At 37.8% G+C, this 25,011-nt stretch overlaps 1 protein-coding gene across 7 annotated transcripts in view; it reads right to left on the reverse strand.

Annotated features, from left to right (window-relative positions):
* Positions 1–24,759, reverse strand: part of EHBP1 (EH domain binding protein 1) — a 422,755-nt gene extending 397,996 nt beyond the window's left edge. For 3 of the 7 annotated variants that reach the window (XM_069069006.1, XM_069069005.1, XM_069069007.1), the window contains exons 1-2: positions 23,571–24,756; positions 22,006–22,409 (exon numbers count right to left, since the gene is read on the reverse strand). In XM_069069006.1, the coding sequence (XP_068925107.1) occupies positions 22,006–22,109 (104 nt within the window). In that variant the 5' untranslated portion in view covers positions 22,110–22,409; positions 23,571–24,756. Of the gene's footprint in view, positions 1–22,005; positions 22,410–23,130; positions 23,271–23,570 lie in introns of those variants that run through there. The other 4 variants (XM_069069009.1, XM_069069008.1, XM_069069010.1 and 1 more) reach the window with 3 other exon arrangements.
* Between the last annotated feature and the right edge of the window lie 252 nt (positions 24,760–25,011).

Raw genomic sequence — 25,011 nt, forward strand, 5'->3', positions numbered from 1 at the left:
TGATAATTAGCATCTGCCTAAAACCATCAGCAAGCATTCTATGTAATGGGGATAAGCTAGAAGCATTTCCAACAAGATTGGGGGTGAAACAAGGATGTCCATTATCACCATTGTTATTCAACATGGTACTAGAAACATTAGCTTTAGCAATAAAAGAAGAAAAAAATTGAAGGAATTAGAATAGGTAAAGAAGAAACTAAGCTATCACTCTTTGCAGATGATATGATGATATACTTAGAGAATCCTGGAGAATGGAGTAAAAAAAACTACATGAAATACTAAACAACTTCAGCAAAATTGCAGGAAATAAAATGAACCCACATAAATCATCAGCATTTCTATATATTACTAACAAAGTTCAACAGCAAGAGATAGAAAGAGAAATTTAATTTAAAGTTACTGTCGACACTATAAAATATTTGAGATTCTACCTGCTAAAAAACAAACCCATAAACTATATGAACATGATTTAAAAAACACTTTTCACGCAAATAAAGTCAGATCTAAATAATTGGAAAAACATCAGTTGCTCATGGGTAGGCCAAGCTAATATAAAACAAATGACAATTCTATCTAAATTAATAATTTATTCAGTGCCATACCAATCAAACAACCAAAAAATATTTTATAGAACTAGAAAAATAATAACAAAATTCATCCAGAAGAACAAAAGGTCCAGAATATCAAGAGAATTAATTAAAAGAAATGCTAGGGAAGGTGGCCTAGCTACAACAGACCTTAAGTTGTATTATAAAGCAGCAATCATCATCAAAACTATTTGGTACTGGCTAAGAGACAAGAGTGGTGGATCAGGTTAGGTACACAAGGCAAAATAGTCAATGATAAATTCAAAGACCCCAGCTCCTGGGATAAGAACTCACTATTTGACAAAAACTGCTGGGAAAACTGGAAAATAGTATGACAGAAACTGGGCATAAACCAACATCTTACACCATATATCAAAAATAAATTAAAAATGGGTACACAATTTAGATATAAAGACTGATACTATAAGCAAACTGGAAGAGTAAGGAATAGTTTACCTGTGGAGAACCTATGGAGAATAGTAGAATGTATGACCAAACAAGAGATAGAGAACATTATGAAATGCAAAATGGATGATTTTGATTGCAGTAAATTGAAAATTTTTTGTACAAACAAAAGCAATGCAACCAAGACTATGAGGGAAAGAGAAAATTGGGAAAGAATTTTTACAACCAGTTCTCTGATAAAGGCCTCATTTCTAAAATATATAGAGAACTGAATCAAATTCATAAGAATACAAGTCATTTCCCAACAGATCAACGTCAAAGGATATAAATGAGCAGTTTTCCGATGAAGAAATTAAAGCTATCTACAATCATATGAAAAAAAGCTCCGAGTCACTATAGATTAAAGAAATGCAAATCAAAACAACACTAAAGTATTAAATTACACCTATGAGACTGGTTAACATGACAAAACAGGAAAAATGCTAGACAAGATATGGGAAAATTGGAACATTGATGCATTGTTGGTGGAGTTGTGAACTGAACCAACCATTCTGCAGAGTAATTTGGAACGATACCCAAAGGGTTATAAAAATGTGCACACTCTTTGACCCAGCAATACCACTTCTAGAGCTGTATCCAAAAGAGACCATAACAATGGGGAAAGGACCCACATGTACAAAAATATTTATAGCAGTTCTTTTTGTGGTGGCCAAGAACAGGAAAGTAAGGGGATGCCCATCAGATGGGGAATGGTTGAACAAGTTGTAGTTTATGAATGTAACAGAATACTACTGTGCTATAAGAAACAATGAGCAGGCAAACTTCAGAAAACACCTGGAAAAACTGAAATGAACTGATGCTGAGTGAAGTGAGCAGAATCAAGAGAACACTGTACACAGTAACAGCAACTTTGTGCAATGACTAACTTTGAAAGACTTAGCTCTTCTCAGCAATGCAAGGATAGAGTCTGAATGCAGATTGAACTATACTATTTGCTCTCTCTTTTGTTGTTGTTGTTGTTGTTTTTTCTAATGGTTGTTCTTTCTAATGGTTCCTCCCATTCCTTCTAATTCTTCTATAACATGACTAATGTGAAAATACATTTAATAAGAATGTACATGTAGAGCCTGTGTCAGATGGAATTCCATCTTGGGCTGGAAAGAGGAGAGGGAGACAGAAAATTTAAAACTTATGAAAGCAAATGTTGAAAACTAAAAATAAATTTTTTAAATTATAATTTTAAATTTCATAAATAAATGCATCAGTCAAAATATATATATATATGATTGCAATATTATGTTAGGTATCTTCCAACTTGGAACTTATTTCATCAAATATGTGGTTTATATTCAAGAAAATTTGTAAAATAAAGAAATTCAATATGAAGTCTTGCAGATGACAGTAAACATGAGCTCTGACTAAATTACTTCTTATTACTTCTAAGGACAGTACCAAAAATATATCTGAAATTATTTAATAATTTGAGTTTTATAATTTTAAGTTTAGAGTTCTCATAATTCTAGGTAAAGAATTCTATTTTATAACTATAATTATAATAATAAATTTTAATTTGGAGCTTCTGAGGGCAAAAGTTATAATGTAGTTCTTGTTACGATTTAGTGAACATATTTCAAAGAATATTATGAGTAGCCCATTAAATTACCCTGAGAGTTCAAAGCACATTTTTTTTTGTTGTTGAAAGGAAAAAAACAGTTGAGAACCACTAATCTAGTCAAATCTCCTCATTTTATAGATGAGAAAACTAGAGGTTATACAGGTTTGGCTAACATCACACAGATCAGGAGCAAAGATGAATAATAAAGGCTGAAACTAGCTAACAATAAAAAAAATATTCACAACAGCGTAAGTATAATGAAAATGTTACCACAAAAATAGGCATAGCCAAATTTCCTTCAGAATATAGATTATTTTCGTTTTTTTATTTATCTTCAGCCCCTAACAGAGTGCCTGGCACAGAACTTCAATTCTCCCTTAACTTTCTTTTTTTGAAATTTCTATTGCTCTTTTGATTTTACAATACCTACGATTTCTCCCCTATCCTTTCCCAGACAATCATCTTTTATAATAAATGATATTTAAAGGAGAAAAAGAAAGTTATGCAAAACTAACCAACAAATCAAAAGTTCTAACATAGGCAATGTTCCACATCATACCCATAATCCCCACCTCTGCAAAAAGCAAAAGAAGGAACATTCTCACAGCTTCTCGCTGGAGCCAAGCTTGGTCATAATTTTGCAGCACTTAATTTTGTTTGCTTTATTATTACTCTTTCCATGTACATTGCTGTAATCATTATATATACTGTTTTCCTGCTTCTATTGTTTCATTTTGCTTCAATTCATGAGTCTTTTCATCCTTCTATGAATTTATTATATTCATCTTTTTTTACAATACAGTAATATTCAGTTAAGTTCATGTACCACAACTTCTAGCCACACCCCCAATCAACAGGCAATCCAGATCTTTGCTACTACAAAAAATGTTAGTATAAATTTTTTGATATATAGAAAGTCTTTCATTTTGTCAGTGATTTTCTTGGGTGTAGGGGCAGCATCAAGACAATGAAGCGGTGGCCTACGTCACCACTGAAAGCAGTTCTTTGACAAAGATCTAGAAAATGGACCGGAGCAAATTTGATTAAAAAAAAAACAAGAAAAAGTCACAGTGAGTTATCTTTCTAGCCCAGAGTGTCCTAAGAAGACTTACAGAGAGGTCTTTGAGGTACTAGAGACAGGGTATGGCCAAGAATAGCTGGTGGCAGCAGCAGGGAACATTCCAGTGCCTAGAAACTGAAAAAAGATTGAGACAGGGCAGCAGGGTAGGAAGTACCTAGGTCAAAAGAGATTCCAGGGGAGCCCTGAACAGGTACTGCATGCAAGAATAGGTTCCAACTGGCAGCTCTCACCTATCACACAATATTAGGTCACAGATACAGGGTGGAGAGGAACAATCAAAAGCAAGGACTATAGCTGTCTACTGAGCAAGAAACAAACTTCAGAAGCAAACTATAGCTGTAAGGATCTGATCAAAGGAGCACAGCAGCGGTTCTGTTCTAGCCTTGAGCCCAGTGTGGAAACTTTCAACGGAATAACCAGGGCAGGAGTCTCAGACCAAAAGGAGGCCAGTGGTTTAGCTGTTCTGAACCTGGAAGGCCTCCTAGAAGGCCAATAGTCTATTGAAACTTCCAAACAAGGACAAGGTAAAAATTCCAAAGCTGGGTCAAGAACTTACAGAATTCAGAGCAGGAGGACAAAGAACAAACACTCTCCTACCCAGATCACTCTACTTTGAGAGCACTAAATATCTGTACCTCCCCTTACCCCAAGCTGAGAAAGCAGAAGGTTGAGTGCGGTTTGGGCCAGACATCCTCCTCCATAAGTGCTAAGAGCCCAGCACTGACATAAAGCCCAAAGTCAAAAACTGAGCTTAAATACACCACTAACAACAACAAAACAGAACCTAACCACAGAAAAGCTACTATGGCAATAGGGGAGCTCAAGACACGAATAAAAAAGAATACCTCAAGAACAAACAATACCTCAAAGAAACATGCTTAGTTGCAAATCTAAGAAGAATTTCTAGAAGAGTTATAGCAAGAATTTTTTAAATGAGTATAAAATTATCTTAAAGAAAAAAATGAGAAAAGAAGTGAAAAACAGGGAAGATATGAAGAAAATTAACAGTTGCCCTCTATACCTTCTGATTATTTAAAAATCACAAAAAAAATTGATACAACTTTGCTTTTTTCTTTTTATTTCACCAGCATGTTTTATATTCTTCTCTACTGTAGGTTCAGGCATCCTGACATCTTGTCCTATTTTAGAGTTATTATGAGCACATTCATGCCATTGAATTACATCAAATTTTTGTTCTGAATAATTACAAGCCACTTATTTTTTTTGCTGTTTCCATTTGAAACTTTTTTTATCCATTTTGTTAAGAGCTTTAAAAAAAATCAACACAACTGCTGGTAATATGGCAGTAGAGTAGGAGATCATACCCAATGATAGGCAACTCCAGATTGATGATGCAGATGTAATAAAATTCTTGACTAGTTTGGATTCCTCAAATTAATTGAATTTTGGTTCTCACTAAATGAGACCTGGTATCATTTTCTAATTAGTACTACATCGAATTTCACATTAATATAATTCATATTAATCACAACTTAGCTATGTTCTTGTTTTTGTAGTTGCCTCTATCCTTTATCTGGTTAAGAATTTACTGCCTACAGAGCTGTGAGAGATTCTGCTTTCTTGTTCTATTCTTTGACATGGCTTTAATATTTGGGTCAAATATGCATTTTAAATTTATTATAGAACATAGTATGAGATTTTGTTCTACACTTAATCTCTGCCAGACTGCTTTCCAGTTTTCTGAAGTGTTCCTTCTTAATAATTTTAGGTTTTTAGAGTTATAACTCAGTTACTGACTTCAATTATTTCTGATTTTTCCTTGTCTAATCTGTTCAACTAAGCTACTTTTCTATTTGTTGGCCAGAAACATGTTTGTGATTAAAGCTTTAATGATATAGGTTAAGGTCAGAAGGGCTACTTCCCTCTTCATTTCTATTTTTTTATTCATTCATTATTTTTTTTCATTATTCCCTCTGATGATAGTCTAGATCTCTTGTTCTTCCAAGCTAATTTTATTATTTTGTCTAGTTTTGTATATCCATTTAGTAGTCTAAATGGTAAAACCACAAACTTTTATTATATTGGTACAGCATATGTAGAAGTGCTGAATATTCCTCCAGATATTTAATTTTTAAAAATTTCTTGGGGCAGCTAAGTGGCGCAGTAAATAGAGCACTGGCCCTGGAGTCAGGAGGATCTCAGTTCAAATCCAGCCTCAGACACTTAAACACTTACTAGCCATGTGACCCTGGGCAAGTCACTTAACCCCAATTGCCCTGCCTTCCCCCCTCTTGCATTTATTGATATGTTTAATTTTATCATAAAAATTGATCAAAAAATATCAGTTTCACATACTACATGGAAAAATCACAGAAGGCTAATGGAATAGAACAATATCCTAACATTCTGCCACCCCATGTAAGTTAGGCTAGTTTTTCTTGAAAACTATTATAATTTTTATCATAATCATATTCACAAGGCTTAATTGGGCCAAGGGACCAATGCCCAGGCTAGTGACACCACTTCCTGTACAAAAGAGTCATGAGGCACTATAGGTACTCTCTGCCATGGATGGTGGACCATAAAAGGCAAATTCAGAGTCAGCAGAAAAGTTTCACTTAGCTAATTATTCTCAATATATATGCTTTGCTGACTCTCCTTCCTTTCTTATTACTATGCAGATCTCCTATGGTTAAATGTTTAACAAAATACAAGTATTTCATTTTGTTCGACTATTGAACATAAACTACCACCACAAGACTGACCCAAGTCAAGTCCAACCCAGAGCAACTCTTATGAACTAAAACAAAGTAAGTTGAATCAAGAAAACAATAGGTACAATGATTATATCAATGTAAATGGAAAGAACAATAACTGAAACTAAAGAGTCTATAATTATAATGACTGAGCTTGGCCCTAGAAAATGAGAAAATACATTATTCCATGCAAAGATGGGGGTAGAAGGAGATTTGAATATTGAACCATGCTACATGCTCCCACACAATATAAGCTCCTTGAGGGCAGGAACTGTTTCCCTTTTGTCTTGTCACCCCAAAATTTAGTACAGTGCCTACATCATAGTAGGCATTTAATAAATGTTTATTGATTAACTGATAGATTGTCAGTCTTGGTTGATGTACTAACTAGTTTTGTGCAACTCTTTCTTCGTCACAAGGTTCTCTGAACGGGAAAGAAGGATTCATTTGCAAATGAAGGTGATACAAAAACAAAATATATCAATTAAAGTTGTTTTTTAAATTAATCAACCAATAAATATGGTCAGACCTACACCTTAGGAAAATCATGTGGGCAGCTATATAGAAGGTAAGATTTGAGTGGAGGAAAACTCGAAGCAGGGAGATCAAATAGGAAGTTATTGCAGGAATCTAGAAAAGAAAAAAGTACATAAGGGCCTTAGGGATCATCTAATCACATGCTGTCAAACTCAAATAGAAATGGATCCCTACTGGCTGTATATTGACTTGGAAAACCACAAATTAACATTATCCATGTTGTAATACATTTTTATTTTGTTAAATATTTCCCAATTACATTTTAATCTGATTCCACCTGGGTGTTTTGCAGACCCTGAGCTGTTTCTAATCTAATCCACTCATAATTTTTAAAGATAAGGAAATCATCTCTGATCTAATCCACTCATAATTTTTAAATATAAGGAAATCAATGCCCAGTGAAGTTGAGTCACCCAAGGTTACCCAAATTCCCACTCAATCCATTGTTCTTTCTACTAGATCACATTGCTTTCCTAAATGTTACTTCAAGAAACAATCTCTATAGAAAATCTATATTCGAATTTCACTAAATGAAGGAATCACATGGAAATATTGCACAAGATTATATTCATTTAACAAATGCTCATGGCAGACTATGAAAGGGTATTAAATCTTTTTTTTAAGTTAGATAAGTGATTCAGCCCACAAATTAGAATTTAAGTAGACATTAGCTAAGTATTCATTAAATGTCTACCTAACAATTCTAAATAATAACTGGATAGGGGTTCTTTAAATTTGGGCTCCTATAGCTTCTCTTACCTTTTTTTTATGCTACAAAAAAAGGTTAGGAATATTTAGCTATACCTGTAGAATCACTGTCCTAATCATTAATGCCAAAACTGTGCTGTGAATATGCTCAATGACTTAAGTGGGATCATAGCATTTAAAGCTCAAAAAACCCTCTGAGAATATCTAGTCCAAATTCCTCATTTTACAGATAAGAAAACTGAAGTTCAGAAAAGCAAAATGAATGAAGTAAGCAGAGCAGGGATTCAAACATAAGGTCATTTCTACTTGGATGTCCTACCAGCATCTTGAACTTAACCAGTCCAAAACCAAGCTCATTACCTTTATTCCTAAATCATTCTTCCTTATGCCTTTCTTTACTTGGCTTTGGCACCACCACTCACTTAATCTCCTCTGTTCTTAAAACTGAGACTATCTTTAATTCTTTACCCTCTCACTTGTAACTAAGTACCTATCAGGTCCTACTGATTTCACAATCGGCACATTTCCCCAAATCTGTGCCCTCTTCTCTAGTCTACCCTAGGACAGCCACTTATAATTTAATTTAAAAAAAAATTATAATGCTGCAATAGTCAGCCCTCAAACTAACTCCATGCCATGATAATTATTTTCATTATTCTGGTCACACCTCTCTTCTATTCAAAAACTGTAGATGCCCACCTCCCTACCCCCCGAGTCTTGCCTAATAAATTCTCTGCCACAACCTGGAACCACCATAGCTTCTTTTCAGTATTCCATGTGGATCTTCCTCCAGGTCACATCTACTAACAAAGTGCATCCCCCAAGATTTTATTCTGAAGTCACCTCCCAGCTTCATGCCTTTGCAATGGCTGCCCCTAATGCCTGGAATGATCTCCTCAATTTGAATTCCTTATTTCCTTCACTTCCTTCAAGATTTAACTCAAATCTCATCTTCTAAAAGAAGTCTTTTGTATTCTCTAACCACTGCAAGCCTCTTCTCTCTGAGATTACCTTCCATTTTATACTGTATATATTTTGCAAGTGCATAAATATTTTCATGTTATCTCCCTATTAGAATGTGACCTCCTGGGGAAAAGGGATCAAATTCTTGCCTTTCTGACTGACTTAAAGCCTCATCTCACATAAATTGTCCCTCTCACACTCCCAACTCTACACTCCAGCCAAACGAGGCAATTTCCTATACTTCCTGAACTGTTTCAATTTGATAATTCTAATACCCTAAGCATGTACTGGGGACTCAAAAAGATATATACATATACATACACACCTCAGTTAACATAGCTGGGGCATCTTATGGTATTAACTGGTAATATTAATGTGCCTATTTTTCACATATAGTTTACTTTTAGACACTAGAGACAAATTCATCTATATAACAAGTACAAGCTACACACATGTGCATAAAAGTTCAGAAGGCAATAAAAGAGAGAGAAATGTAAAATAGCTGGAATTCAAAAGCAGTGACAGCTGGTTTGAAAGCCAAGGCTCAAGTGTCCTTAGAACCTGAGATTAAAAAGCAAAGATTCTTCAGCAGACACTGAGGCTAACCCACCACCACCTAAGACATTTGCAAATCCTTTTCCAAAACCAATGAAAATGTCTTCAAAATACGATGAAGACACTGACAAGGTTCAGAAGATAAGCAGTTCACCTCCAAAGCCCTCCATGCTATCCTCACATCCTGAGCAGCAAACTGACTGACTCTCTTGACCTCAATGCCCACACACAATAGAATCATAGACATAGAGAAAGTTGGAAGTGAGGTCACCTAATCCAACCCTATAATTTTGCAGATAAGGAAAGTGAGGTACAGAAAGGTTAAGTGACTTGCCCAAAGTCAAACAAGTAGTTAAGCAGCAGAACCTGAGTCACTCTTTTTCTACTTAGAGTAAATGCTATTTTCTAAAACAGCTAGGTGACACAGTGGACAGAGTCTGTAGCAAAGGATAAGTGTTTTTGTTTCACCATATTATTAGATGGCTATCAATAATACATTAGGATAAGTGTTTTTGTTTCACCATATTATTAGATGGCTATCAATACTACATCAATAAGATGTAGCACTGAAAGGAGCCATGTATCACAACCAGGCAGAAGCCTGGGGGCTTGAGTTCCATAAGACAGAACCATAGATTTAAAGCTAGAAGGTTCCCCCAAAGGTCAATTTATCCCACCCTCTCATTTCACAAATGGAAAAACTGAAGCCCAGGGATGTTAATTAACTTGCTCAATGGGAGACTACTCATTACTGAAGCTCTGCTATTTATTACTTGAGGCAATTAGATATAGTGGATAGATTGTAATAGCTAACATTTATATAACATTTTAACTTTGTAAAGCACTTTATATTATTTCATTTGTTCCTTACAACAAGCCTGTGAAATAGGTGCTATTATTATCCCTAATTTAAGGGAAAATGAGGCTGAGAGAATAAGTGACTTGCCTTGAGTTATGCAGCAAGTTCCTAACTGCAAGACTAGCATTTTATCTACTACTCTACCTGTCTACTGAATTGGATTTGAAGTGAGAAAGAAAAGTTTGAATCCTGCCTCTAACACTTACTAGCTGTGTGACACTGGACCAATCACCCTTTAGCCTCAGTCTCAGTTTTCTCATCTGTAAAATGAGGGCACTTGTCTATATGGGTGCTAAGATCCCTTTTAGCTCTCCAGCTATTATCCTGGGGACTGAAATTTATCTTTCTCAAACCTTCTATCTCCCTCAACACCTAGCAGTACTCTTCACAAAATAGCTGCTTAATAAATGCTTACTGTATTTGTATGTGATGGTCAAACAATGCTATATTAAGTATAGCAAAGGATAAGTGACTTGCCCAACACATCACACAGCAAAATCAGGTATCAAGAGGCAGGTCTCCTGACACAATTTTGTGTCAGCCACAACATCTATAAACAAGATTCAAATCTGAAAGTTCACTTACAGAAGCTAATGATAATAACAAAATACCAATAATCACAGTGAAAATCTGGTATTAGAAAAGCAAAGGATATGGACAATTATCCCTAGGCATATTTCAAGAGGGAGAAAATTTTTCAAAACAAACAAAAGAGAATTTCTTCACTATTGATATTACTGCCAAAAAAATCACTTCCTTTCAAAAGAATTCCAGAATGTAGGAATGATATGGGATCACACACATCATAACCCCCTCATTTCACAGAGGAGGAAACTGTAAAAGGAGAGGGTTAGACGAGATAGCCCCTAAACGTCTACTCTAGATCTATAAACTGTATGAATTATAAATTTACAAAAGATCATATAACTGGTTAATGGCAACTGAAACTAAGACTCAGGTCTCTTCACTCAGTCCAGTGTTTTCCTCTACATGATACTATTTCCTTAACAGATTTACTTCAAGGAACATTCTCACTAAGATTGCAAAAGTATTCAAAGTTCCCAATTAATTGTAAAAATGTTTCAAACACATTTTTTAAAAATGAAGGGCAACTTAAATGAAACATCACTTAAAAGAGGGTGAGGGGGCATGAATAGTATAAAGAGCCAGTCTTGAAGTCACCAAAAAATGGATTAAAGTCCTGCCTCTGACTCTTTAGCTTTATAACCATCACAAGTCACTAACACAACAGTGCCTATCTATATCAGTGGAGGGAGTTTCCACTACGGGAGGTCCCCACACCAATAAAATCACAGGTCCAGATGAAAACTATTATGAAGAGAAATCATTTTTAAAAAATATTTATTAACTTTGGCAAGTAAATATGCAATAATGTTAATACATGTATCATTTAACAGGAGCATTTTGGCATAGAAAATACAAAAACATCAGGATCCTGAACAAATGTTCAAAATGTCAAAGGGAATTAATTCACATTAAAGACTCCAAGTTGGGGACTTACAGGGTATTTGTGAACAATGTAAATAGATTCCTAAGATATCAAGGCAGCACTTAGTTGATGGAGATTTTCCCAACAGAATATAACTATTTGGGTCACTTGCAATGCAATTTCCCTAAATAAAAGTATCAGAAGATATCTAGTATTTGACAAATAAAATATAGTCCATCATGTAGTGGAAAAAGCACTGAATTTGAAGTCAACAGATGATACTCAGTCCTGACCTCACTTGGGAGATCCAGACCAACATCTCCAACTGCTTACAGCAATCTGATTTTGTTATTATTCAATATCACCAATGTTCCTTCAGTCTCCCAGATTTCAAATGCAGGTGTTTGTTATCATTTTCTCATCCTTTGCCTTTCATATGCAAATAAATCACCAAGTTCCCTCAATTTAACACCACAGAATCTCTATCAATCTTTCCTTTTCTTTACAGGCTGACTGCAATACTCACCCTACAAGGACTTTTCTCATTCACTTTCATTCTCTCCTAAATTAGCATTACAAAATGGCATGTTACAGGAATGGTACAGATTTAATTTACCCCAGATTCTAGTCTAGACAAAGCTTCTCAATCAACAAGTGTTAGGTACTATTGTGCTAAGGCTCTAGAGACACAAAGACAGTAACAGAACAGTTCTGGCTCTCTAGGAGCTTCTAGTCTTCAGTCTTGTGAAAAAGATAAGAGATATGGGTGAGATAACATTACATGATTTCAAAACTGGTTGATAAACAGACCCAAAGAGTGGTCATTAATGGGTAAATGTCAACTAGGAAGAACTCTATCCTCCAGTGAGGTGCCTCTGGGATCTGTGCTTGTATCTGTACCATTTAACATTTTATCAATAATTTAGTCAAAAGGATGGTTATGATGCCCTATCAAATTTGCAAGCAGAACAAAGCTAGATGACAGAGTTAAAATCCAAAAACCTACTGATACGCTAGATCAATCCAAAAAGCTACTGATACACTTCAATCAAATAAAATAAGATTTAAGGGTGATAAATGTAAAATCTTAAACTTGGGTTCAAAAAATCAGTTCACAAAAGTACAAAATGGGAGATGCATGGTTAAGGAACAGTTCACCTGAAAAAAAAAGGGCTGAGGGTTTGAGTGAACTGCAAGTTCAATATGAGTCAATAGTGTGATATGGCAACCAAAAAAACTGATGCAATCTTGAACTATATTAAGTGACGAGTATAGCTCCAACTTCACTCTGGCTCTGATCAGACTATATCTAGAGTACTATGGTCAGCGATGGGCACCACATTTGAAAAGTTAGAAGTGGCAGGAGGAAGCAGGGCAGATAATCATGCCATATTAAGATCAGCTAAAGGAACTGGCAATGTCTATCTTAAAGAAGCATAGTGCCTGGAACATAGTAGGCACTTGATAAATGCTTGCTGAACTAAATTAAATTAAATTGGGGAAGCATGATAGTTGTTTTCAAGTATTTGGAGTACTGCCAGAGGAAGTATTAGATTTATTTTGCTTGACCCCAGAGCCCAATATAAGCCATGGGTAAAAGGTGCCAAGGAGAAAATTAGACTTGACACAGAAAAATTTCCTAAAAATTAAAGCTATTAAAAAGTGGAATGGGTTACTTTCAAAAATGGTGCCTACTAGACATTTTCAATTGGATGTTCCACATGCATCTCAAATTCAACAGAACTCAAAACCCTCTTTTTCCAAACTTCCCTGTCTTTCTAGCCAAACAAGTTAGCAATCTCGGCATCATTCTCAGTTCTTCAGTTTGCCTCATCTTCTATATCTAATAAGTTAATAAACTGAATCTACCTTCAATGCCTCTCTTACCTTTCCCTTCTCTCCAATCACAAGCCTACCACTCTAATTCAGGCCTTCATCACCTCTTACCTACTATTGCAAGAAAGTCTCTTAATTGGTCTCCCTGTATACAGTTTTGCACCTCTCTCCACTCTATCTTCCATACAGCTTCCACATTAATATTCTGAAAACACATGCCAAACCATGTAAGATTTCAGTAGCTCCCTCTTGCCTCTAGAATAAAAAATGCAAACACCTTTTTTTAAGCATTTTACTAGGCTTTACATCTAGCTCTAGTATACCTCTCTTAGTTTATTGCATATTGTTCTCCTTTACACACTACATAGTCTAACAAAACTGGACTATCTGCTGTTAACACACTATAGACAACATTCAATCTCCCACATCTGTGCTTTTCCCCAAACCTTCTCTCATGCCTAGAAAGTACTCTTTATAGAATCACAAGATTCTTTCAAGGCTTAGTTCAAGTGCTACCTACTAAAAAAAAACAAAAAACAAATTGCAATCTAATTCCTGCCCTTGCCCCAGTTGCTAGTGCCCTCCACCCAGAAATTACTTTGTATTCATTATATCATTTTGTATTTACATATCTGTGTATATGTTCTTACTCCCCCAAAAGAATATAAGTTCCTTGAAAGAAAAGACTGTTTTGTTTTTTATTTTGTATAGTTAGTACCTACCACAAGGCCTGGCACACAGTAGGTGCATGTTTGTTGAAAATGAATGAATGAATAAGTAGATTCTCCCTCACTGGAAGTCTTTGAACAAAGGCTGGACCATTTGTTGACTATGTTATAGAGATTCTCTTGGGAATATGGGTTGTAGAGTTTATATCCCAATCCTAGTTCTGCTCCAAACTCATCACATAACCTTGATGCAAGTCACTTCCTTTCTCTAGGACTAAATTTTTTCATCTGCAAAATGAGAATGTGAAGTACCAAGATCTTTAAAATCTTTTCCAGCTCTAAACATATATAATTCCTTTATTCCACTTTAAAAAAAAATCCTCAAAAACTAATTTTTACAACGCAAAAATAAGACACTTTGGAAGAGTAGATTCTTGAAACATCACAATGATTTCCTAAGAATTCAGTAACCTTTTTTTTTTTAGCTCTCAATCTCCATGCTCTACATGTGACATTCAACCATCCACTTATTCTTAAAAATCCTCCCTTGTTTTCCTTGATACTTTCATTATTCTGGCTTTCCTCCTCTTTGTTTTGTTTTGCTTTTTGGAGGGGGGAATGCAGGGCAATTGGGGTTAAGTGACTTGCCCAAAGTCACACGGCTAGCAAGTGTTAAGTGTCTGAGGCCACATTTGAACTCAGGTCCTCCTGACTCCACGGCCTGTGCTCTATTTACTGTGCCACCTAGCCGCCCCCTTTCCTCCTCTTAATCACTCTTTATCTCATCTTCTTCTGCCTTTTGCCACATCATACCCCAAAAACCCTAATGCTCCTGAATGTTCATTCTTTGGAACTTTCTCTTCTCTCTTTACCTCTAGGAAATTTTAACTCCTGCCAGTTTTTACTATTACCACTATGTAGACCACTCTGACCAATTGCCAATTTAGAGTTAGAAAGGACCCAAGAGATAATCTAAACCAATAAATTCATTTTCCAAGTGTAAGACTTGTCCAAGGTGACAAAGATCACATGTAAAAGAGCCAGGACTCAAACACAGGTTCTCTAACTCTAAATCCAGAGCTCCTTGCTCGACACAGGCTGCTTCCTAAAACTCTAGCCCTGAACTCTCTCTCTCAAATATCCAAGTGCCTTTTAGATATTTTCAGTTAAATGTTTTTGCCACCTCCTCAAACCCAACATATCTAAAAACAATCTCACTTTTCCCCACCAAAACAACAACCACCAGCTCCTCTTCCTGGCTTTTCTACTTCTGTTAAGGGCACTATAACTCTCTGAGTCACCCAAGCTTGCAACCTTAAAGTCTTTTGAGTCCTCTTTCTCCATCTCCATTTTCCCCATTCCCCTTATTTTTTCACCAATTCCTATCAATTTTTCCTTCATGTTTTTCATGTCCACTGCCCCCTTTCCTTTCCATTTCCACTACCACTACCCTAAATTTGGTTCCCATTACTTCCTGATTGTACCTTTTGGCCTCTTTGACTTACAAATGTCCCATCCTCCAAACCACTGTCAGGGGTTCAAATCCCAGCTGTGACACTTATTATGTGACCTTGGGCAAATCATTTTACCTCTTCAGGCCTCAGGATTCCTCATCTGTATAGGGTGGGTCCATTGGGATGGACTATATGACCTCTGAGATCGCTTTTATGTTTAAAGTTATAGTACTCTGATTCTGAAATCACCACTAGGAATTTGTCACATCCCTGATTGTTCCCTACTCTCTATAGCTCAAGTTCCCAGAGAGCTGGTATTGATGGATCCATGCTTTCACATGATGACCCTTAGTACTTGCTGCCATTTCAATATATAGCTGACAGGACACATCTGACAGGTGCCAAAAATCTCCCTTCTTATAGTTTACAAATAGTTACCCTCTCTCATGATTCTATGGTTACCCATTGTCTTCTACCCTGTGAGCTCAAGGTTTGGGAAAAAGAAAAAGTAATTCTTTCCCCACATCCCCAAAAGCTTTCCCTGACCACAGTAGTGTTGTTGACCACTCTTTTACAGTGGACACAGAGCTAGTCTTGGGAACCTTGAACCTGGGTTCAAATCCAGCTAATAATAAATACTGGTTGTGTGATGTTGGGTAAAGCATTTCACTTTTCAGTAACTAGGTAACTAAGGCCATAAATTGCCGAGAAAGCATTTACCTACACTGTTAGAGAGAGTTTCTTTATTCAGGAGTTCCCCCTATCAATGAACTCACAGGTATTGTCCCTCCCTTACATGCTGGTAAATAAATCATGTATAGCTTTGGGACAGTTCTTGCATTGTCTTGAACTATTACTTACTGGTGACATATTCAGTTATTTAACTTTTTATGGGTTTCTAGCTATCCAATTATATATAAGCTTTTAAAGGTCAGGAACTATGACCTAAACTTCTTTGCATAACCCTTGACAAAGTACTTTGCACAGCCTGAGTGCTCAAGAAAGATTTGTTGATTGTTACATAGAAAAAAATTCCTTTCTAAAGTTTATAAATAGACTTCTTTTTTTGTATGGAGAAGAAGGCTAAATTATAGAGAATTTCTAAATAACAAAAGAATTTTAGGAATAAAATGATTATATGTCTTTCTAGGAAAAGCTCACAATACAGTTCTCTGAAATTTTCTTTCAGTCTTAACATCATTACAAGATAAGGAAGAGAAGTATTGCTTTATCTATATAAGGTGAACAAGCACTGAAAAGTAACTTTAAGTCATTTAGAAACTTAAAATAATCCTATGAAAACTTCATTTAAAAGTACATTTGCTTTCTATTCATATCACCAATACTCTAACCATATTTGACCTACAGTCATAGGATATCTAAACACATATATTTATGGAGAGGTTGGTTAGTAGAGAAGAAGGTTGTCAGAAACCAGAAACACACAACTACAGATGAAAATAAGAAGACATGTAGGAAAGGAACAGATTTTACTGGAGAAATTGATGCACAACTCTTATTATACTCTACCATCTTCAGGAAATCAGGGCTTAATTCAACAATGTGCCTAACAATTAAATAAGGAAGAGATTTATCCGGTGACAGTAGTGAAAGCAAAACTGGAATAGCCTACAAATGTCTGTATCTTCTAAATATGGCCTAGTTTTTTAGCTCATGGTCATATGAAGAGTAACAAAAGTAAGAGACAAGTAATAGCTATAAAAAAAAATCTACTAGAAATGGGCGGGCAATGAAACCTTACTTTCATTCTTTTTGGTTAACTAGAAGTCTCACATCTCAGAAGACAAACATCTTGAGGCACCAAATCTAGAACTGTCCAGGGCTAGCACCTGTTGCAAATGTGAACCTGAATTCAAAAGAAAAAAATTCTTCAAGAAGTTTGTCCTTACCAAGAGGTAGCCAGAGTTGAGGAAGGAGTATTGAAAGAGAATCAGGGGGAGAAAACACAAGAGCTGAGATTAGGGTTTACAAACTACAAAAGGAAAGACTCAGTTCTTCAGAGAATATAGCAATTTATAAAAGTATAAACCCACTCTCTCTATTTCTTTTGATGAACCTAATATAGTAAAGGTACACCAAGACTTGGTTTCACTAATATCCTAGATCCAAGAAAAGCTGGCTTTCCTAAAGCAGTGCTTTCATCCTGTTCTGTCAGTCACATCCTGACTTTCCTTGCTTGGCTCCAATTCTGTTGTGCTGAGAAAAGAAGGTGTTAGTGACAGCTTCCTACCCTTTGATATGCCCCTTCCCCTTAGGAAAGATGTTTCTTTCACTGACCTCCTACTACTTTCCTGTAGGTCAAGGCTAAAAACACCTAAACCTTTCCTGAATCCCATATTATATGCTATCTGCATCGCTTTGATTTCAGAATACAGGCAGCAGGTTTGCTCATTCTGAAGTTTGAGGTTAAGACTATACCCCTAAAGCATTACCCCTAAAAGCATCTCACTTCCAAAAAAATGCAGAGCACACTTCAAAAAAGAATGTGGCCTGATCTTTTTCAGTTTCCTCAGCTGTAAAATGAGGATAATAACAGCATCTCCCAATCAGGATTGTTGTGAGGGTTAGATAAGATAATTTTACAAAAATTATCACAGTACCTGACACATAGTAGGCACCTGATATATGCTTATTTCCTTTCTTCTTTCCTTTTTAATAGGCTGCCTCTCTCTTTTCATCAAACCACCTTTTCTTATTTTCTATCCCACCCCAGTTACTCTATTCCTCTTCATAAAATCATAGAACCTAAGAGTCAGAAAGGACGTTATGGGTCATTTAGTCCAAAATAGAGGCCTAACCAAGATTCCCTTCTACAAAATCTTCAACAAGTAGCCATAAGGACTGAAGGAGAATTCATTGTCTCCAAAATAGTCTGTTCTACATATGCCTAAATCTTCCTCTCTGAAATTCCCCGCCCCTGTACCTAATCCTGCCCTGTGGAGCCAAACCAACCAAGTCTAATCCTCTCCCACAGGACTGCTGTAATGTGTCCACTACATCTTCTCTTCTCCTGGCTAGGCATGCCCAGTTCCTATAACCAACCCTCTCGTAAGGCAGGTTCTTCAGTGCCCTCATCATCCTCATCATCCAACATCACCAACTTCTGGACCTGCTCCAGAATTTGTTTCTCTGCCTTCTCTAAATTCTGAGGTCCTTCTGAACCAAATATACTAGAGATAAAGCCAAACCAGAGATGAGTATAGCAGAGCATTTATCTCTGGTCTATTGAATTCTGGGCTGTTCATTCCCTGCTTTTTTTTTTCTGATACAGGAGAATAAGCACTAATTCTGAAGTCAAAGGACTTGGTTTCAAATTCTGACAATACACTTGCTTGTGTGACTTTGTGTAAATCATTTAATCTCCCTTGGTCTTTAGTTTCCTCCTCTGTAAAATGGGGGAGAGGGGGAAAGGTAATGAAGTAGATAAGAGTGCTAGGCCTAGAGTTTGGAAGACCTCAGTTCAAATCTAGCCTCAGACACTTACTAGCTAGGTGATTCTGGGCAAGTCATTTAACCTCTGGTTGCCTCAGTTTCCTCATCTGTAAAATGAGGATGATAATAGTACCTACCTCCCAGGCTTATTGTGAGGATCAAATGAAATAATAATTATAAAGCACTTAGCACAGTGCCTGACACACAGGAAACACTATATAAATGCTAGCTATTATTATTATTATTGTTATTTAAACAAGGGGGAAGACTTCATGTTCTCTGAGGTCTCTTCCAGCTCTAGATTCATAATCTTATATCTCTGTCTTTCCATTATAGAGATTTTGAACAGGATTCCAGGTGACACATTAGTCTTAGAAAACTACAGTTTGGATCCTGATATCTACTTTCATTTCCTATAATGTCTATTTTTTCTCCTATAGCTACAGCTTCTGATGACCTGGAAAAATTCTAATCACAAAAGTCCTTGGCACTGCCAAATGGTTCAACATTGGAAGTGGATATGGTTTACCAGTGGAAGAAGCATTAAAGATGTATTGGCATCTGCTTCACCGCTACACCCTAAGAACCATAGATTTCATGAAGCTGAAACCTCCTATGTGTCTCCCCATTAGAATACAAGCTCCTTGAAAGCAGGGATTATCTTGTTTTTCTGTTAGTATCACCAGTGCTTTGCACAAAATAAGTATTAAAAAATTTTTTTTTGATTCTCTGATTCATTCTTATCACCCATTGTGCTATATTAGCAACTATTTAAAATTTTTTTTAAAAATTATTCTAGATTCCTCTAGACCCATTTTGTTTTCTCCTGTAAGCTCCCTTGAGAAGAAGAAACCATATCTTTGGGATAGAGAACAGAAAAGAAACACATAGTATAGAAAATGAGAAAGGGAAACAGGGCCTAATCTGCAGTTACCCTAAGACCACATGTGACAGCTAGAATATTGAATACCATTACAACTAAAAGTTCTATATAATGAAAAGACATCTATGTCCTAGCTAATAACAACCCATTTGCCCATTTCTACAATACAATTCTAGCATATGTAAATTTTTCTATGGTACCTACAGAGGCAATATAAAAGGATTTTATCAAAGCAGTTTTCTGATTCTTGATTAGTGTTCTACTTAAAGTAAACATATTACATAAAACATATATGTATATAATCAAAACAATCTTTCTGGACCTCAGTTTCCTCATATGTAAAATAAGAAAGCTAGACTAGATAATCTCTAAAGTTCCCTTCAGCCTCCATAATCCTATGAAAATTCCATCAAGATTCTGCTATGCTAAATCTTTCAAAGATTATCCTGGATAGAATAAATGGGACTCAAAATGCCTTCAAAGGACTATACTGTGTCTCTCTTGGTACCACTTCATTCCTTGCAAAATCTATTACACATACTAAAGATGTAATGTTAAGGATTTCTTACATGCATAACTATTACCTTTCCCCTTATTCTACAACTAAAGTTTCACTTGTAAATATCAACTCACAAGAAATTAAATTTCTTTTTTAATAAAGAAAAGTATTTGGATTAATAGTTCTGTCCCCTCTCTAACCAAAAAAAAGGAAAGAAAACTAAATATAAATACCTTCTATTTTTCAAATGGGTTTAAAACTATCCTTGCATTTATTCTAATTCTACACTAATTCCAGAAGTTTATAAAGCATATTTTTATAAGACACATTTAGGATTCTTATGATCACATACCACAACTCTGATGCTTTTGTCCTATAAGTCATAGGCTGAACTCAAAAGATATGGGTCATGTGACCTAATTATACATTAAGAGATCTAATTTACTAGACTTAAAAAAGTAAAGATACTTCCAAAAGCATTCCTTTTACTGGACTGAAGCAAAATTCTCAAGCACAATGGCTCTGCTCTTGGCAACTAACTTCATGAGTTTACATACCATTCAAGAAAATTGTCCCAAGGCTATTTACAAACTGGCAACAAAAAAAAAAGATTCAGTGACTCAAGAAGAATCACTTTATATTACTGTTGGAATTCCACTTAAGACATGTAAATATTTTAAAGATATCAGCTCTTATAATGTTTCCAAGTGCTGCAGTGAATTACAGACAAATTTGGTAGCTGAATATTTACTGTATCAAATTGTTATAACATTAACCCATTACCTAAAAATGTTTCTTTCTGTATTCTTTATGTAATACATTGCATAATATTGTCTAAGATACTAAATAGAAAATCTTTAAAAGGACAATAGCATGGTAATTGGTTAAGGACAGCTTTAAGTAACTGTTTATAATGCAAGAAATAATTTATAGTAAGTGTCAAATACATAAGAATTATAAATACTAAATATCAAAAGTGCAGAAGTTACTTTCTTTGTTTCATAATGTGCTATAACAAAGAATACTACACAAAAATCAGAGTCCTAGTGAACTATAAATTCTTTTAAAGTAAAGCTGCTCACTCATAGTAACAAATGAAAAACCACAGGGAGCTGTGTTTTAAATCTAACTTTTTCTCTCATATAATAATATGTATTTAGTTGTAGTCCTAGGCCATAAGAAGTAAGCCCTTAAGTTTACTTTGCTGAAGTGGAAAGATGCAAATCAGGGCTAATTGCTTCCTCCAGTCTGGCCAAGAAATGTGTCCCATTGGCATTTAAAACATGACATAGTTGCCTAAGCAAATAACAAATTCATTTCTAAGGTTATAAATTCCAATATTTCCCTATTTACACACGGAAGAACACCTCATCTTTAAGGGAGATTATTTACCCTGAACAAAAAAAGATCATCCCCATCCCATAGAAATTCTATGTTTCCTTGCACAGTCATTAATTTTTCATTAGAAATCCTGTCTTCCTTTGAATACATAAAAAGAGTTATCCCAGTCCTGCTAAAAACCTTAAGGTCCAAATCTGCTAAACTTTTGATGTCACAGTAATAACCTTATCAGTATAATGGAACACAATAATTAAAGCCCACAGGGACAGCACCAGTGCACACTCCTGAACTTACTGGCACCCCACCCAGCTGCTTAGACATAGAAAGGTAAAAGTGCTATCTATCCCAACAGGGAGTCGTTTGCTGTAGCATCCAACCATCAGGCACTACATACCACTTCTTAGTGCACTCAACCATAAGTTCCTGGTAGGAAGCCACAAACTGGAACTTTGAGGCATGTTTTCCAACACGCTGCAATCTCTTCCAAACTGAGGCCATGATGATAGTCAGCGTACAGTAACACCTCTAAGGGAGCAATGCAGCAGCTTTTATAGAGCACAGTATCCAAAGCTAGGAAGCTCCGTTTTCTAAGTCTGTATTTTGAAAAGTGAATTATAACTTGAAACGATGTTTAGGGTCCATGCTTCTTCTCCCTGTTTCACAGGGTAAATCCCACCTTAGATGAATGGCACAGCCAGCAACATGATACACATGACTGTATGAGTGAGAACAGGTTCCCTCATGGAGACATCATCATTCTTCCTCATGGGCTCTATCTATGATGTGTAGTCTGTAGGACTGGAAAGCAAAACAAAGACAAAAAAAAATGAAAGAAAATAGGGGAAGGTAAAGGTGAGAACAGGTATTCAATATTAGATGATTTTGCAACTGACATCGTCCTAGTCCTTAGTGTTTTGCTTTGTTTTTTTTAAATATGCCCTAGCCGAAAGCCAAAGATATCAATGATGGAAGACAGGAATACAGTCGTATCTGAGAGGGTTACTGAGCAACCCCTACACATTGGCACCAGTAGCCAACCCCAGCACGAGAGAGGCAAGTCGTGGCCAAAGCAGCCTCAGGGCAAGCCCGAGCCGGGAAGCCCCGGAGAGGCCGCTCCGCGTTCGGGCCTCGGCGGCCGCCCCCCATCCAAGGGGGGGAGGAGGGAGGAGGGAGGTTAAAAAGGAACTCTTTGTGTCTTTCTGCCAAAAATTAATCGTGTCACCCGCTGAATCCCAGAATAGGGGGTTAGACGAAATTAAGGAAGGGAGGGGCGAGGCAGGGAGGAGACAGAGGGAGGGCAGGGTCCCAGGCCCACTGCCCACCGCCTCGGCGTGACGGCGTAACAGAGGGGAGCGGATACTCCCTTCGCCTCCAGCGGCAGAGAGGGGCCGGGGGCGGCGGCAGGAAGGGGGCCGGGCCGGGCCAGGCCGGGCAGCTCTGGGCACTCCGGCCGCCTCGGGCCCCGGGTCCGCCCGCCGTCCCTGTCACCCCGAGGGGCACGTCCCGCCCCTCCTCACACCTCAGGTCCCGCCGCGCCTGCGCTGCCGGCTCCGGCTCCAGCTCCGGCTCGGGCCCCGCTCCCTCCTCAGCGCCGCTCCTCGCTTGCCACTGCTGCTGCCGCTGCTGCTGCCGCTGTCGCCGCTGCTGCTGCCGCCGCTGCTGCCGCCGCTGTTGCCGCCGCCACCGCGTCCTCCATCCCCACCGCCCGAGCCACATGGAACAGGCGAAGCCGAGCCAGCGCTAACGGGCCGCCCCCGGTTCTCGCAACCCCACGCCGCCCCGGCCGGGTGGGAGGACGCCCTTCAGCCCCCAACCCTCTCCCCAGAGGGACTCGCCCAATGGTCGGGCCCCCCACCCCCGCCCCAGGCCCCCCTCTGGAGTAGCTGCCGCGGCTGCTGCTGCTGCTCAGTCACCAGCCCCTCCTCCCCCCCCATCCTCCTCCGCCACCATCATCATTACCTCCCCCGGCCGCACCTCTCACACTAACCCTACCCACCGCAGCCCAACCTCCGCCCGTTCCGCCGCCATTGGCCGAGATCGGTGCCAGCCCCGCCCGCTCCCGAGACAGGTCTGCAGAGCGTTCGGGCCAGCTCATTGGCAGCATGCGCCTGTCGATCACGGGCGCTCCGCCTACAGAACTGGAGGTGTTTTTCACTCGCCCGAGAAAGACTCAAAAGGTTTTTTTCTCTCTCTGTGTCTCTCTCAGTCTCTGTGTGTCTCCGGCGTGTCTCTCCTTCTTCTCCGTATAGGTCTCTCTCCCCTCCCCCTCCTTTTTTTAAACTGACGCAGACAGTGGGGGGCCTTCCCCGCCCATTCCTTTGATTGGCTTGGGGGGCGGGGGGAACTTAGACCGGAGAGAGTAAGGAGTGTTTATAGTGAGGCTGGAGGTGGCTGGTGAGAAGAGCTGCCTATCAAATAGGCTACAGTTTCAGGATTGGACAGAGGGTGGGACTCCCAGGTGTAGTCTACAAGGAGCATTCCGGCTTTGCAGTAGATTCTGTGGCTCGCTGACGGCCCTTTCGGTCTCCTACCTCTGCCAGCTGCCACCGCCTTTTTTTGTTTTCATTTTCTTTTCAGCTCTCCTTCCCGAGCCCTGGGGGTGGGCATTCTTTCCCTGCCTTTAGTGCCCAGCCCTGCCCCACCCGTGTCCTGCCTCTCTTCTGCTCCCAACCTTGTAGGCCTTGTCGTGAAAAGCCCTAGGGCTGCCAGGTTAGTTCAGGTTGGGCCCAGGCTTTAACATTTCTTGTTACTTCAGATTTCCCAGAATTTGAATGAATGAGTGAAGCATTTATTAAGCACTTACTATGTGCAAAGCACAGTGCTAAGCGCTGTGGATAAATAGAAAGTAAAACTGTCCCTGCTTTCAAGGGAGATCACATTCTAATGAAGGAGAAGACACATGGAAAGTTTCATTTGCAAGACAGATGGAAAGATTCTATGGTCCCTAGACACACACACAAAGTTGATGTTAATACCTCCTCTTGAATGGAGCAGAATGTATTATGCTTCAACTGAGGTTAAAAAAAAAGCAAAAAGCAGGGGCAGCAACCACGATCTCAGACAAAGCAAAGCAAAAATAGGCCTCATTAAAAGAGATAAGGAGGGCAACTACATTTTGCTAAATGATACCATAGATAATGAAGTAACATCAATACTAAACATGTATGTACCAAATGACGTACCATTCAAATTCTTAAAGAACTTATTTAACTTCTTTAAGTTACAGGAAGAAATAGAAAACTATACTAGTGGGAGATCTCAACTTTCTCTTCTCAGAACTAGATAAATCTTACTAAAAAATAAAGGAGAAAGAACTTAAAGGAAATTAATAGAATCTTAGAAAAAGTTGGATATGATAGCGCTCTGGAGAAAATTGAATGGTAACAGAAAGGAATATACT

This window comes from Petaurus breviceps, unplaced genomic scaffold (genome assembly GCF_028583685.1).
Source record: "Petaurus breviceps papuanus isolate PSGF00001 unplaced genomic scaffold, PetGlider_PUasm1.0 90775, whole genome shotgun sequence".
NCBI lineage: Eukaryota > Metazoa > Chordata > Mammalia > Diprotodontia > Petauridae > Petaurus > Petaurus breviceps.